The sequence below is a fragment of the Nerophis lumbriciformis genome, linkage group LG39 (assembly GCF_033978685.3).
Source record: "Nerophis lumbriciformis linkage group LG39, RoL_Nlum_v2.1, whole genome shotgun sequence".
In the NCBI taxonomy this organism is placed as follows: domain Eukaryota; kingdom Metazoa; phylum Chordata; class Actinopteri; order Syngnathiformes; family Syngnathidae; genus Nerophis; species Nerophis lumbriciformis.
In genome coordinates this window covers 20,233,269-20,249,741 of record NC_084586.2, presented here as the reverse complement: position 1 = coordinate 20,249,741, position 16,473 = coordinate 20,233,269, and the positions used below count along the sequence as shown (strand labels likewise).

The 16,473-nt window shown below is 43.6% G+C and overlaps 1 protein-coding gene across 1 annotated transcript in view; it reads left to right on the top strand.

The window, feature by feature from the left end:
- jak2a (Janus kinase 2a) overlaps window positions 1–16,473 on the top strand; it is a 103,692-nt gene that overhangs the window by 55,071 nt on the left and 32,148 nt on the right. The window contains exons 12-16 of the mRNA XM_061932116.1: window positions 4,074–4,208; window positions 10,741–10,828; window positions 10,894–11,021; window positions 11,080–11,218; window positions 11,281–11,432. Coding sequence (XP_061788100.1) covers window positions 4,074–4,208; window positions 10,741–10,828; window positions 10,894–11,021; window positions 11,080–11,218; window positions 11,281–11,432 — 642 coding nt within the window. The remainder of the gene's footprint in view (window positions 1–4,073; window positions 4,209–10,740; window positions 10,829–10,893; window positions 11,022–11,079; window positions 11,219–11,280; window positions 11,433–16,473) is intronic.

Here is a 16,473-nt window from a genome sequence, read left to right as displayed (position 1 = left end):
CCAAAGTCGCTTTACATGTGTGTGTGGGGGGGGGACGATAAAAACAACTTTATTAGAAAAAAAATAAAATAAAAAAATTAAAATAAATAAATAAATAAGAGACACCTAGGGCAGGGTCAGTTTGGAAAGGCTAATGTGAAGAGGTGAGTTTTTAGGGTGGCTTTGAAGGTAGGGAGGGAGGGGGCATCTCTGATGTGCCTGGGGAGAGCGTTCCAGAGAGTGGGGGCAGCCACGGAGAAGGCCCTGTCGCCCCAGGTTCGGCGCCTGGTCTTGGGGACCTCAAGGAGGCCGGCATCACTAGACCTGAGGGAACGGGATGGGACGTGTGGCTGGAGGAGGTCAGAGAGGTAGGGTGGTGCCAGGTTATGGAGTGCCTTGTAGGTGGTGAGGAGTATTTTAAAGGTGATTCTGTATTTGACAGGCAGCCAGTGGAGGTCATGAAGGACAGGTGTGATGTGCTCTCTGGAGCGGGTTCCGGTGAGCAGGCGGGCAGCAGAGTTCTGGACGTATTGCAGTTTGTTGAGGGTTTTGGAGGTGATGCCGTAGAGGATGCTGTTGCAGTAGTCTAGCCGGGATGAGATGAAGACGTGGATGAGGGTTTCGGCAGCAGAGGATGTGAGGCAGGGCCGGAGACGGGCAATGTTTCTGAGGTGGAAGAATGCAGTTTTGGTGATGTGGTTTACGTGGGGGAGGAGTGAAAGGGTAGGGTCGAAAATTACACCTAGATTGCGGATGTGGGTGGAGGTAGTGACAAGGGAGCCGTCGATGTTTAATGAAAAGTCCTGAGTGGAGCGAGTGAGGGAGTCGGGGCCAATGATAATTATTTCAGATTTGTTGCAGTTGAGTTTTAGAAAGTTTTTTTGCATCCAGGTTTTTATGTCTGTGAGGCAGGTGGTGAGGGTGGAGTGGGTGGCTGTGGTGATGGTCGTGGTGGAAATGTATAGTTGTGTGTCGTCGGCATAGCAGTGAAATTGAAGGCCGTGGTGTCGGAGGATCTGACCGAGGGGTAGGAGGTAGATGGTGAAGAGTAGGGGGCCAAGTACTGAGCCCTGGGGGACGCCGTGGGTGACTGGGGCTGTGGAGGAGGTGCAGTTGTTGGTTGAGATGAATTGCTGACGGTCAGAGAGGTAGGATTTCATCCAGGAGAGGGCAGTGCCGGATAAACCAAGGGAGGAGTGGAGGCATGTTAGGAGGATGGAGTGGTTGATGGTGTCGAAGGCAGAACTGAGGTCGAGGAGGATGAGGATGGAGAGGGAACCAGAGTCGGCGGAGAGGAGGATGTCATTGGTGACCTTGAGGAGGGCAGTTTCTGTGCTGTGGAGTGAGCGGAAGCCGGATTGGAACTTTTCGTATAGGTTATTGTGGTGAAGGTGGGATTTGATTTGGGAGGCAACTGCACGTTCGAGAATTTTAGAGAGGAAGGGGAGGTTGGAGATGGGCCTGTAGTTGTTGGGGGAGTTGGGGTCGAGACCGGGTTTCTTGAGAATGGGGGTGATGGCAGCCAGCTTGAGAGCAGGAGGGACAGAGCCAGTGGATAGGGAGGAGTTAATTATAGTGGTGATGAGAGGTGAGAGTGAGGGGAGGCAGGCTATGACTAAAGTGGATGGGATTGGGTCGAGGATGCAGGCTTTGTTGCCGTCTTGTGGACAACATGAGTAATTCAGGCTCATGACCAATTAGCATGCTTTCAATGAACTAAGCGCAGCACTAACTTATACGACCTAATGCAAACAACCTTCCCTAGTCATGGTGCAAAACGAACGAACAAAAATTGCCAGCAGACATGGTCACACAACACAATATACCGTATTTTTCGGACTATAAGTCACAGTTTTTTTTTCATAGTTTGGCCGGGGGTGCGACTTATACTCAGGAGCGACTTATGTGTGAAATTATTAAGACATTACCGTAAAATATCAAATAATATTATTGATGTCATTGACGTAAGAGACTAGACGTATAAGATTTCATGGGATTTAGCGATTAGGAGTGACAGATTGTATAGCATGTTCTATATGTTATAGTTATTTGAATGACTCTTACCATAATATGTTACGTTAACATAGCAGTTGCTTATTTATGCCTCATATAACGTACACTTATTCAGCCTGTTGTTCACTATTCTTCATTTATTTTAAATTGCCTTTCAAATGTCTATTCTTGCTGTTGGCTTTTATCAAATACATTTCCCCCCCAAAAAATGCAACTTATACTCCAGTGCGATTTATATATGTTTTTTTCCCTTCTTTATTGTGCATTTTCGGCCGGTGCGACTTATACTCTGAAAAATACGGTAATAGCATTTGTGGATGCTATAAAACAAAAAACGTCCATAACAACCGTCCCTAGCCATGGTGCAAAAATAAAATAAAAATGCCAGTAAGTAAGTCAAATGTTATTATTTTTATGATCTTTCAGCACTTTAAATTTTTGAACAGCTTCAGACCTTCCCATAGATATAAAGTTTTTATGTATTTGTGATGTTTTTTATGTTTTATGCTCTTTTTGTAAAAAGAACCCTAGATATGCATCATTTCCAAAAAGGAGTACCGTATTTTCCGCACCATAAGGCGCCCTGGGTTATAAGCCGCGCCTTCAATGAACGGCATATTTCAAAACTTTGTCCACCTATAAGCCGCCCCGTGTTGTAAGCCGCATCTAACTGCGCTAAAGGAATGTCAAAAAAACAGTCAGATAGGTCAGTCAAACTTTAATAATATATTAAAAACCAGCGTGATGTGGGCGCGCATGGAGTCGTATATCAACATGGACGGAGCTGCGTGAAAAAAGCCACCCGGCCTCTTCGCGTAAACTTCCCTTAACCACTCGCTCATCTTTTCTTCATCCATCCCTTCGAGTTAGCTTTTATGATGACGCCGGCTGGAAAGGTCTCTTTTGGCAAGGTCTTCCTTTTGAATATCACCATGGGTGGAAGTTTCTGGCCATTAGCATGGCAAGCTAGAACCACAGTGAAGGATGACTTCTCATTCCCTGTGGTGCGAATATTCACCGTACGTGCTCCCGTTGTATCCACAGTGCGGTTCACAGGAATATCAAAAGTCAGTGGAACCTCGTCCATGTTGATAATGTTCTCTGGCCGGATCTTTTTTTCAGCTATCTTGTTTTTACAATATGCACGGAAAGTAGCCAGCTTTTCTTGAAAGTCTTTAGGCAGTTGCTGTGAAATAGTAATCCGTGTGCGGATGGAGAGATTGCGTCTTTTCATGAACCGGATCCCTGTCGCTTAGTAGGAGCCATTTTGTGGTCTTTACAGATGTAAACACACAAAGGAAATGAAACGTAATATCCGTGCGCTTTTTCTTCTTCTACGCGGGCGGGTGGTTGCTTACAGTAGAAGAAGAAGCGCTTCCTGTTCTATGGGGGCGGGTGCTTACCTTGGCGGTTGCTTGCGTAGAAGAAGAAGCACTTCCTCTTCTACGGGGAAAAAAGATGGCGGCTGTTTACCGTAGTTGCGAGACCGAAACTTTATGAAAATGAATCTTAATATCAATCCATATATAAAGCGCACCGGGTTAAAAGCCGCACTGTCAGCTTTTGAGTAAATTTGTGGTTTTTAGGTGCGGCTAATAGTGCGGAAAATACGGTACTTGAGATGAGGTCAATCATTCATAACAACACTCATTTTGATGCATTATTATTTTTAGAACTATGATGTTTTTTTTTTTTTTTTACAAAAACTCACACTATCTCTCCTAAGCGACAAAAAATGGTCGCGCTCAAAACTCTGTGGCCAAATTTCAGCTTTCTAGCCTTTTAAATGTAACGGGTTTGTGGAAGATGGAGAAGAAAAATGCAGAAAATGAGCGTTTTACAGTCAAAGGTGACTCAATGGTTAAGTTTGTTTTCACGAGAAATGAGAAATATGTACTTGTGAGTTTGTTCAAAACTGGATTGCTGATGTACTTGTGTTGTAGTTTAAAGTACAGTAAAAAAAGAGCGATATACAGTTTGTCAAAATGTGAAATATGGGTGCAGGAGGCCATGGCCATGTTGTTTGTGTCTGATAGAACATCACCTGGTCCTCCTTAGTCCTTTGCTTTGAACCTTTGCAGAAGGAGAGTCTGGGCCAGGGCACCTTCACCAAGGTCTTCTCCGGCGTCAGGAAGGAGCTGGGAGACTACGGAGAGGTGCACCAGATGGACGTGGTGGTCAAGATCCTGGACAAAGCCCATCGCTGCTACTCTGAGGTTTGACCTGAGGGACACATCTTCACTGCTACTGATGCTAGAACCTTACATTCAGAATACGTGGGACCAAAAAACCTGCTTGGATGGGAAGATATCAGCTTACATATCAAATGTGTGCTATCATGTGCAATACAAGCAGTCAAAAAAAACACAAGAGTGTTTACTTGTGTGTGATATCATGTGCGATACAAGCAGTCCTGCAATGTGTTTACTTGTGTATGATATCATGTGCGATACAAGCAGTCCTGCAGAGTGTTTACTTGTGTGTGATATCATGTGCGATACAAGCAGTCCTGCAATGTGTTTACTTGTGTATGCTATCATGTGCGATACAAGCAGTCCTGCAGAGTGTTTTCTTGTGTGTGATATCATGTGCGATACAAGCAGTCCTGCAGCGTGTTTACTTGTGTATGATATCATGTGCGATACAAGCAGTCCTGCAATGTGTTTACTTGTGTGTGTGATATCATGTGCAATACAAGCAGTCCTGCAATGTGTTTACTTGTGTATGATATCATGTGCGATACAAGCAGTCCTGCAGAGTGTTTACTTGTGTGTGATATCATGTGCGATACAAGCAGTCCTGCAGAGTGTTTACTTGTGTGTGTGATATCATGTGCGATACAAGCAGTCCTGCAATGTGTTTACCTGTGTGTGATATCATGTGCAATACAAGCAGTCCTGCAGCGTGTTTACTTGTGTGTGATATCATGTGCGATACAAGCAGTCCTGCAGAGTGTTTACTTGTGTGTGATATCATGTGCGATACAAGCAGTCCTGCAAGAGTGTTTACTTGTGTGTGGTATCATGTGCGATACAAGCAGTCCTGCAGAGTGTTTACTTGTGTGTGATATCATGTGAGATACAAGCAGTCCTGCAATGTGTTTACTTGTGTGTGTGTGTGTGTGAGATATCATGTGCAATACAAGCAGTCCTGCAGTGTGTTTACCTGTGTGTGATATCATGTGCAATACAAGCAGTCCTGCAGCGTGTTTACTTGTGTGTGATATCTTGTGCAATACAAGCAGTCCTGCAGCGTGTTAACTTGTGTGTGATATCATGTGCGATACAAGCAGTCCTGCAGAGTGTTTACTTGTGTGTGATATCATGTGCGATACAAGCAGTCCTGCAGAGTGTTTACTTGTGTGTGATATCATGTGCGATACAAGCAGTCCTGCAAGAGTGTTTACTTGTGTGTGTGATATCATGTGTGACAGTGTTTACCTGTGTGTGATATAATGTGCAATACAAGCAGTCCTGCAGCGTGTTTACTTGTGTGTAATGTCATGTGCGATACAAGCAGTCCTGCAGAGTGTTTAATTGTGTGTGATATCATGTGCGATACAAGCAGTCCTGCAATGTGTTTACCTGTGTGTGATATCATGTGCAATACAAGCAGTCCTGCAGCGTGTTTACTTGTGTGTGGTATCATGTGCGATACAAGCAGTCCTGCAGCGTGTTTACTTGTGTGTGATATCATGTGCGATACAAGCAGTCCTGCAGAGTGTTTACTTGTGTGTGATATCATGTGCGATACAAGCAGTCCTGCAAGAGTGTTTACTTGTGTGTGGTATCATGTGCGATACAAGCAGTCCTGCAGAGTGTTTACTTGTGTGTGATATCATGTGAGATACAAGCAGTCCTGCAATGTGTTTACTTGTGTGTGTGTGTGAGATATCATGTGCAATACAAGCAGTCCTGCAGTGTGTTTACCTGTGTGTGTGATATCATGTGCGATACAAGCAGTCCTGCAATGTGTTTACCTGTGTGTGATATCATGTGCGATACAAGCAGTCCTGCAGAGTGTTTTCTTGTGTGTGATATCATGTGCGATACAAGCAGTCCTGCAGAGTGTTTACTTGTGTATGATATCATGTGCGATACAAGCAGTCCTGCAGAGTGTTTAATTGTGTGTGATATCATGTGCGATACAAGCAGTCCTGCAATGTGTTTACCTGTGTGTGATATAATGTGCAATACAAGCAGTCCTGCAGCGTGTTTACTTGTGTGTAATGTCATGTGCGATACAAGCAGTCCTGCAGAGTGTTTAATTGTGTGTGATATCATGTGCGATACAAGCAGTTCTGCAGAGTGTTTTCTTGTGTGTGATATCATGTGCGATACAAGCAGTCCTGCAGCGTGTTTACTTGTGTGTGATATCATGTGCGATACAAGCAGTCCTGCAGCGTGTTTACTTGTGTGTGATATCATGTGCGATACAAGCAGTCCTGCAATGTGTTTACTTGTGTGTGTGATATCATGTGCAATACAAGCAGTCCTGCAATGTGTTTACTTGTGTATGATATCATGTGCGATACAAGCAGTCCTGCAGAGTGTTTACTTGTGTGTGATATCATGTGCGATACAAGCAGTCCTGCAGAGTGTTTACTTGTGTGTGATATCATGTGCGATACAAGCAGTCCTGCAGAGTGTTTACTTGTGTGTGATATCATGTGTGACAGAGTGTTTACTTGGGTGTGATATCATGTGCGATATAAGCAGTCCTGCAATGTGTTTACTTGTGTATGATATAATGGGCGATACAAGCAGTCCTGCAGCGTGTTTACTTGTGTGTGTGATATCATGTGCGATACAAGCAGTCCTGCAATGTGTTTACCTGTGTGTGATATCATGTGCGATACAAGCAGTCCTGCAGCGTGTTTACTTGTGTGTGATATCATGTGTGATACAAGCAGTCCTGCAGAGTGTTTACTTGTGTGTGTGTGTGATATGTGCGATACAAGCAGTCCTGCAGAGTGTTTGTGTGTGTGTGATATCATGTGCGATACAAGCAGTCCTGCAGAGTGTTTGTGTGTGTGTGATATCATGTGCGATACAAGCAGTCCTGCAGAGTGTTTGTGTGTGTGTGATATCATGTGCGATACAAGCAGTCCTGCAGAGTGTTTACGTGTGTGTGTGATATCATGTGCGATACAAGCAGAGTGTTTACTTGTGCAAAGCTGGACAGCCAGTTAACATCTAAATGTCCTCCAATACACCCACAATTTATTGTACTTTACTAAAGTCATTTACAAAAGGTAAACATGCTAGGCTATAGGCTACTGGAGTAAGCAGCTACACAGCAGCTAAGCACACAAGTTAGACATACATACTAATTATTGAAGTCTAACATTAGTCAACATAAACAAGTATCAAGTAGTTATAATTCCATATTACTTACACATAAAAAGGAACGAGCGTATTATAAAGTATCCAGTAACAAACGTGTCCGCATCATTCAACTTACTGCGTCATGAGCTTAATTTAATAAATTATTGTGACCACGAGCTGTTGCCACTCCACTTCAGCTTAAAGACAGCATAAGTCCGCTCCAGACGGTTGCTAATAAACAGGTTTTCTCAAATTCAACACTACAAAATAATACAAGTATGCATGACTCCCGCTGGTATCGTGTCGGGTCGATTTCGGTATCGGCCAATACTCAAAGATCCAATATCGGAAGTGAACAATTAAGACACCCCTGCTCTTTGCCGGTAAGTTGAATGTGCCAGACGTGTCTTTTGTTGCGCCCTGCAAAGTGTTAATCCCGTACGTGTTGCACTTACTGCACACCAGCTGTTTGAGGGTAACGTACATCTTGGTAGTCGTTTTCATGGACACATTTGTAACATCACTAATGCTAATCAGTAGCATGTGAAAGGAATATCCAATGTAACTTAGCATCGAGCTAGCACATTTGTTTGAATGCATTTCTTTGTTGACTGTTTTGTAATTGATATATGTCATACCAGGGCAGCACGGTGGTAGAGGGGTTAGTGCGTCTGCCTCACAATACGAAGGTCCTGAGTAGTCTTGGGTTCAATCCCAGGCTCGGGATCTTTCTGTGTGGAGTTTGAATGTCCTCCCCGTGACTGCGTGGGTTCTACTCCGGCTTCCTCCCACCTCCAAAAACATGCACCTGGGGATAGGCCCCTCCCACCTCCAAAGACATGCACCTGGGGATAGGCCCCTCCCACCTCCAAAGACATACATCTGGGGATAGGCCCCTCCCACCTCCAAAGACATGCACCTGGGGATAGGCCCCTCCCACCTCCAAAGACATGCCCCTGGGGATAGGCCCCTCCCACCTCCAAAGACATGCACCTGGGGATAGGTTGATTGGCAACACTAAATGGTCCCTAGTGTGTGAATGTTGTCTGTCTATCTGTGTTGGCCCTGCCATGAGGTGGCGACTTGTCCAGGGTGTACCCCGCCTTCCGCCCGATTGTAGCTGAGATAGGCTCCAGCGCCCCCCGCGACCCCAAAGGGAATAAGCGGTAGAAAATGGATGGATGGATGGATATATGTCATACCTTATTTCTGTGTGTTTTACAGTGTTTGGAAGTACAAATGTTGCTGACATGGGAACAATATGGGACAGGGATAATAATAATGATAATAATAATGATGATAATAATAATAATAATAATAATAATAGATTTAATTTGTAAAAGCACTTTACATTGAGCAAACAACCTCAAAGTGCATTTAAAAAAAAACACAAAAACAAAACAAAGCTAAAACCACAAATAGTTGACCCCAACAAGTAAAATAAATAGTAAAAAAATAAATAAAACTAGAACAGCCTAATAGCTAGAACGAGCAAACATACAGGTAAAAGCCAGTAAATTAGAATATTTAGAAAAACTTGATTTATTTCAGTAATTGCATTCAAAAGGTGTAACTTGTACATTATATTTATTCATTGCACACAGACTGATGCATTCAAATGTTTATTTCATTTAATTTTGATGATTTGAAGTGGCAACAAATGAAAATCCAAAATTCCGTGTGTCACAAAATTAGAATATTGTGTAAGGGTTAAATTTTGAAGACACCTGGTGCCACAAACTAATCAGCTGATTAACTCAAAACACCTGCAAAGGGCTTTAAATGGTCTCTCAGTCCAGTTCTGAAGCCTACACAAACATGGGGAAGACTTCAGATTTGACAGCTGTCCAAAAGGCAACCATCGACACATTGCACAAGGAGGGAAAGACACAAAAGGTTATTGCTGAAGAGGCTGGCTGTTCTCAGAGCTCTGTGTCCAAACACATTAATGGAGAGGCAAAGGGAAGGAAAAACTGTGGTCAGAAAAAGTGTACAAGCGATAGGGATCACCGCGCCCTGGTCAAGATTGTGAAAAAAAACCCATTCAAAAATGTGGGGGAGATTCAGAAGGAGTGGACAGCTGCTGGAGTCAGTGCTTCAAGATCCACCACCAAGAGACGCTTGAAAGACATGGGTTTCAACTGCCGCATACCTCGTGTCAAGCCACTGTTGACCAAGAAACAGCGCGAAAAGCGTCTCACCTGGGCTAAGGAAAAAAAGAGCTGGACTGCTGCTGAGTGGTCCAAAGTCATGTTTTCTGACGAAAGCAAATTTTGCATTTCCTTTGGAAATCGAGGTCCCAGAGTCTGGAGGAAGACAGGAGAGGCACAGGATCCACGTTGCCTGAAGTCTAGTGTAAAGTTTCCACCATCAGTGATGGTTTGGGGTGCCATGTCATCTGCTGGTGTCGGTCCACTTTGTTTCCTGAGATCCAGGGTCAACGCAGCCGTCTACCAGCAAGTTTTAGAGCACTTCATGCTTCCTGCTGCTGACCTGCTCTATGGAGATGGAGATTTCAAGTTCCAACAGGACTTGGCGCCTGCACACAGCGCAAAATCTACCCGTGCCTGGTTTACGGACCATGGTATTTCTGTTCTAAATTGGCCCGCCAACTCCCCTGACCTTAGCCCCATAGAAAATCTGTGGGGTATTGTGAAAAGGAAGATGCAGAATGCCAGACCCAAAAACGCAGAAGAGTTGAAGGCCACTATCAGAGCAACCTGGGCTCTCATAACACCTGAGCAGTGCCAGAAACTCATCGACTCCATGCCACGCCGCATTAACGCAGTAATTGAGGCAAAAGGAGCTCCAACCAAGTATTGAGTATTGTACATGCTCATATTTTTCATTTTCATACTTTTCAGTTGGCCAACATTTCTAAAAATCCCTTTTTTGTATTAGCCTTAAGTAATATTCTAATTTTGTGACACACGGAATTTTGGATTTTCATTTGTTGCCACTTCAAATCATCAAAATTAAATGAAATAAACATTTGAATGCATCAGTCTGTGTGCAATGAATAAATATAATGTACAAGTTACACCTTTTGAATGCAATTACTGAAATAAATCAAGTTTTTCAAAATATTCTAATTTACTGGCTTTTACCTGTATATCTAAAAAAAGGTTTTTATAAAAAGGCTTTTATAAAAAGCATCCACAGTCTGTGGTGCCCTCAGGTGGTCAGGGAGAGCGTTCCACAGACTGGGAGCGGCGGAGCAGAAAGCCCGGTCTCCCATAGTCTGAGGTTGGAGGAGGTTAGCCTGTCCGGAGTGCAGGCGTCTTACCTGTTTTTGCCGGGAAGACTTACAACGACGCTCTGGCTACAGGCACTTCCTGTCCGTCACGCAATGTGTTCCGTGTGGGAACTCTACTAAATCATGCTAATACTGACTGAGGATGTGTTCTCCGTCCTTCTGTAGTCCTTCTTCGAAGCGGCGAGCATGATGAGTCAGCTTTCCCACAAGCACCTGCTCCTCAACTACGGCGTCTGCGTTTGCGGGGACGAGAGTAAGTCCAAACGGCGGTGGGGTTTGGATGAGGTGATGATGTGCTGAGTGGAGCGTGTCTTTCAGACATGACGGTCCAAGAGCACGGCAGGTTCGGCTCCCTGGACACGTACTTGAAGAAGAACAAGGGCAGCATCAACATCGTGTGGAAGCTGGAGGTGGCCAAGCAGCTGGCCTGGGCCATGCACTACCTGGTCAGTGGTCACAATGCAAGGGTGGGCTTTTTTAGGTGACTGACGTGCGGTCTCTCAGGAGGACAAGAACGTGGTCCACGGTCACGTGTGCGCCAAGAACGTCCTGGTGATCCGGAAGGAGGACCGCAAGACGGGCAGCCTGCCCTTCGTCAAGCTCAGCGACCCCGGCATCGGCATCAGCGTGCTTCCTCAAGAAGGTGAGCACACTCAAAGCGCCCGCTGACCTTCTCCCGGCTCATCTCCCGCTCGCGTCCCGCAGTTCTGGTGGAGCGGATCCCCTGGGTGCCGCCCGAATGCATCGGAAACCCGCCCAATCTGGGTCTGGCCACGGACAAGTGGGGCTTTGGCGCCACCCTGTGGGAGATCTGCAGCGGCGGAGATAAGCCGCTCTGCACGCTGGACTACCGCAAGGTCAGCATCCTTCATGTTAGGCCTGAAATATTATTCACTTCTGTCTATTTATTTTACTACCAAAACTCAACTTTATACATCATTTAAAAGAACAAATGGATATATAAATCAGTAACAAATAAACAACAAAAATAGTAAGAATTTTCCGAGCGCACAAGCCACACCCACTACATTTTAGAAGAAATAACAAAACAAAAACATCCTAATATAAGCCGCACCAGACTATAAGGCGCAGATATATACAGTGGGGCAAAAAAGTATTTAGTCAGCCACCGATTGTGCAAGTTCTCCCACTTAAAATGATGACAGAGATCTGTAATTTTCATCATATAGGTAAAAGCCAGTAAATTAGAATATTTTGAAAAACTTGATTTATTTCAGTAATTGCATTCAAAAGGTGTAACTTGTACATTATATTTATTCATTGCACACAGACTGATGCATTCAAATGTTTATTTCATTTAATTTTGATGATTTGAAGTGGCAACAAATGAAAATCCAAAATTCCGTGTGTCACAAAATTAGAATATTACTTAAGGCTAATACAAAAAAGGGATTTTTAGAAATGTTGGCCAACTGAAAAGTATGAAAATGAAAAATATGAGCATGTACAATACTCAATACTTGGTTGGAGCTCCTTTTGCCTCAATTACTGCGTTAATGCGGCGTGGCATGGAGTCGATGAGTTTCTGGCACTGCTCAGGTGTTATGAGAGCCCAGGTTGCTCTGATAGTGGCCTTCAACTCTTCTGCGTTTTTGGGTCTGGCATTCTGCATCTTCCTTTTCACAATACCCCACAGATTTTCTATGGGGCTAAGGTCAGGGGAGTTGGCGGGCCAATTTAGAACAGAAATACCATGGTCCGTAAACCAGGCACGGGTAGATTTTGCGCTGTGTGCAGGCGCCAAGTCCTGTTGGAACTTGAAATCTCCATCTCCATAGAGCAGGTCAGCAGCAGGAAGCATGAAGTGCTCTAAAACTTGCTGGTAGACGGCTGCGTTGACCCTGGATCTCAGGAAACAGAGTGGACCGACACCAGCAGATGACATGGCACCCCAAACCATCACTGATGGTGGAAACTTTACACTAGACTTCAGGCAACGTGGATCCTGTGCCTCTCCTGTCTTCCTCCAGACTCTGGGACCTCGATTTCCAAAGGAAATGCAAAATTTGCTTTCGTCAGAAAACATGACTTTGGACCACTCAGCAGCAGTCCAGCTGGTGTCGGTCCACTCTGTTTCCTGAGACATGCTCATATTTTTCATTTTCATACTTTTCAGTTGGCCAACATTTCTAAAAATCCCTTTTTTGTATTAGCCTTAAGTAATATTCTAATTTTGTGACACACGGAATTTTGGATTTTCATTTGTTGCCACTTCAAATCATCAAAATTAAATGAAATAAACATTTGAATGCATCAGTCTGTGTGCAATGAATAAATATAATGTACAAGTTACACCTTTTGAATGCAATTACTGAAATAAATCAAGTTTTTCAAAATATTCTAATTTACTGGCTTTTACCTGTAGGTACACTTGTGAGAGACAGAATGTGAAAAAAAAATCCAGGAAATCACATTGTAGGAATTTTGAAGAATTTATTTGTAAATTATGGTGGAAAATAAGTATTTGGTCACTTCAAACAAGGAAGATCTCTGGCTCTCACAGACCTGTAACTTCTTCTTTAAGAAGCTCTTCTGTCCTCCACTCGTTACCTGTATTAATGGCACTTGTTTGAACTTGTTATCTGTATAAAAGACACCTGTCCACAGCCTCAAACAGTCAGACTCCAAACCCCACTATGGCCAAGACCAAAGAGCTGTCGAAGGACACCAGGAAAATAATTGAAGACCTGCACCAGACTGTGAAGAGTGAATCTACAATAGGCAAGCAGCTTGGTGTGAAAAAATCAACTGTGGGAGCAATTATCAGAAAATGGAAGACATACAAGACCACTGATAATCTCCCTCGATCTGGGGCTCCACGCAAGATCTCATCCCGTGGGGTCAAAATGATCATGAGAACGGTGAGCAAAAATCCCAGAACCACACGGGGGGACCTGGTGAATGACCTGCAGAGAGCTGGGACCAAAGTAACAAAGGTTACCATCAGTAACACACTACGCCGACAGGGAATCAAATCCTGCAGTGCCAGATGTGTCCCCCTGCTTAAGCCAGTGCATGTCCAGGCCCGTCTGAAGTTTGTTAGAGAGCACATGGATGATACAGCAGAGGATTGGGAGAATGTCATGTGGTCAGATGAAACCAAAATAGAACTTTTTGGTATAAACTCAACTCGTCGTGTTTGGAGGAAGAAGAATACTGAGTTGCATCCCAAGAACACCATACCTACTGTGAAGCATGGGGGTGGAAACATCATGCTTTGGGGCTGTTTTTCTGCTAAGGGGACAGGCCGACTGATCCGTGTTAAGGAAATAATGAATGGGGCCATGTATCGTGAGATTTTGAGCCAAAACCTCCTTCCATCAGTGAGAGCTTTGAAGATGAAACGTGGCTGGGTCTTCCAGCATGACAATGATCCCAAACACACCGCCCGGGCAACGAAGGAGTGGCTCCGTAAGAAGCATTTGAAAGTCCTGGAGTGGCCTAGCCAGTCTCCAGACCTCAACCCCATAGAAAATCTGTGGAGGGAGTTGAAAGTCCGTGTTGCTCGGCGACAGCCTCAAAACATCACTGCTCTCGAGAAGATCTGCATGGAGGAATGGGCCAAAATACCAGCTACTGTGTGTGCAAACCTGGTAAAGACCTATAGTAATCGTTTGACCTCTGTTATTGCCAACAAAGGTTATATTACAAAGTATTGAGTTGAATTTTTGTTATTGACCAAATACTTATTTTCCACCATAATTTACAAATAAATTATTTAAAATTCCTACAATGTGAATTCCTGGATTTTTTTTTTCACATTCTGTCTCTCACAGTTGAAGTGTACCTATGATGAAAATTACAGACCTCTGTCATCATTTTAAGTGGGAGAACTTGCACAATTGGTGGCTGACTAAATACTTTTTTGCCCCACTGTATATTGCGATATGTGTTTGTCACGTTCAAACACTGAGGACATCTATTAAACAAGACAAAAGGCAAGGAATCAAACAGAGACAGAATTCAATTTGGACTCAATATTGAGGAGAGACATGGCCACTGCACTCTCTGTACAGTCCTGCACCACGCTCTGACGAAGAAGGTTTTCGTCTCCTCATTTATTCAGATGTTCAATGTTCACGCACCAACACATGTCACAGCAGGAATGGGAAGTATGTAAAGCAGTCATTGTTTTCGGTCGCTTTGAAGTCCAAGAAGAGGATTTCTCGGGCTTGGGCTCTTCCTGGATCCAGCTGGGGCAGGTGTTGGAGGACAATGGATAACCCCTCCCGTCTCCTGACCACAGCGACTTCAAGAGGGCAGCGGGTCGTAAACACCGTTGACCTCGGTCACCAAACAGTTTGAAGAGAGTTTGTGAAATACTTCAGAGAGAGTTCGTTTAACACTTCAAAGAGAGTTCCTCTGGAAGTTGAGCAGATCCTGCCATCTGTCCGTGTTGAAATCACAGTGGAGTTTTACGAGCCTTCTTCCTCTTGTTAGGCCTTGAAAGACAGCCTTCATCTTCTTATCAGGAACACAATGCAACACAACGTTTCTTTTGTGATAACTTACAAACAATTATTCCAACAGTGTTATTTACACATAAATAGTTTGTTAATGTTTATTTACATACCTTAATTGTTTACAAACAGTGTGTGTAACACGGCAGTAAAACGGCCGATCAAACAAAACAGAAGTCATGGTCATGGAGCCACTAGCTGCGCAAGCTAGCTCTCCAATCAGCTAAACAGACTCAATAACTCCACGCTGACGTTTTGCTGAATTCACTGAAAGTGAAACCATACAAAAAGAATGCCATTGTTAGTTGATAATACGAACACGGACACTGGTAAACGTGTTAGCATACTAGCTAATGCTAACGACGCTAGCTTGTTTACATTACGACAGCACGTACAAATATGCATGAAAACACTCCTACAGACATCACACATGGGACACTTTAGTAACTTAGAATTGTTTTAGTTATATTGTGAAAAACTGAGACTGCTGTGCTGTTTGTACATTGATGTTACATCCATGATGTCGTTCACAACAACACAACAGATGACGTGTTGTGTGTGTATGATTGTTTGTACATTGATGTTACATCCATGATGTCGTTCACAACAACACGTGTGTGTGTGTAAGATTGTTTGTACATTGATGTTACATCCATGATGTCGTTCACAACAACACAACAGATGGCATGTGTTGTGTGTGTATGATTGTTTGTACATTGATGTTACATCCATGATGTCGTTCACAACAACACAACAGATGACATGTGTTGTGTGTGTATGACAGTTTGTACATTGATGTTATATCCATGATGTCGTTCACAACAACACAACAGATGACTTGTTGTGTGTGTTTGATTGTTTGTACATTGATGTTACATCCATGATGTCGTTCACAACAACACAACAGCTGACATGTGTTGTGTGTGTGTATGATTGTTTGTACATTGATGTTACATCCATGATGTCGTTCACAACAACACAACAGATGACGTGTTGTGTGTGTTTGATTGTTTGTACATAGATGTTACATCCATGATGTCGTTCACAACAACACAACAGATGACATGTGTTGTGTGTGTGTGATTGTTTGTACATTGATGTTACATCCATGATGTCGTTCACAACAACACAACAGATGACATGTGTTGTGTGTGTGTATGATTGTTTGTACATTGATGTTACATCCATGATGTCGTTCACAACAACACAACAGATGACGTGTTGTGTGTGTTTGATTGTTTGTACATAGATGTTACATCCATGATGTCGTTCACAACAACACAACAGATGACATGTGTTGTGTGTGTATGATTGTTTGTACATTGATGTTACATCCATGATATCGTTCACAACAACACAACAGATGACTTGTTGTGTGTGTTTGATTGTTTGTACATTGATGTTACATCCATGATGT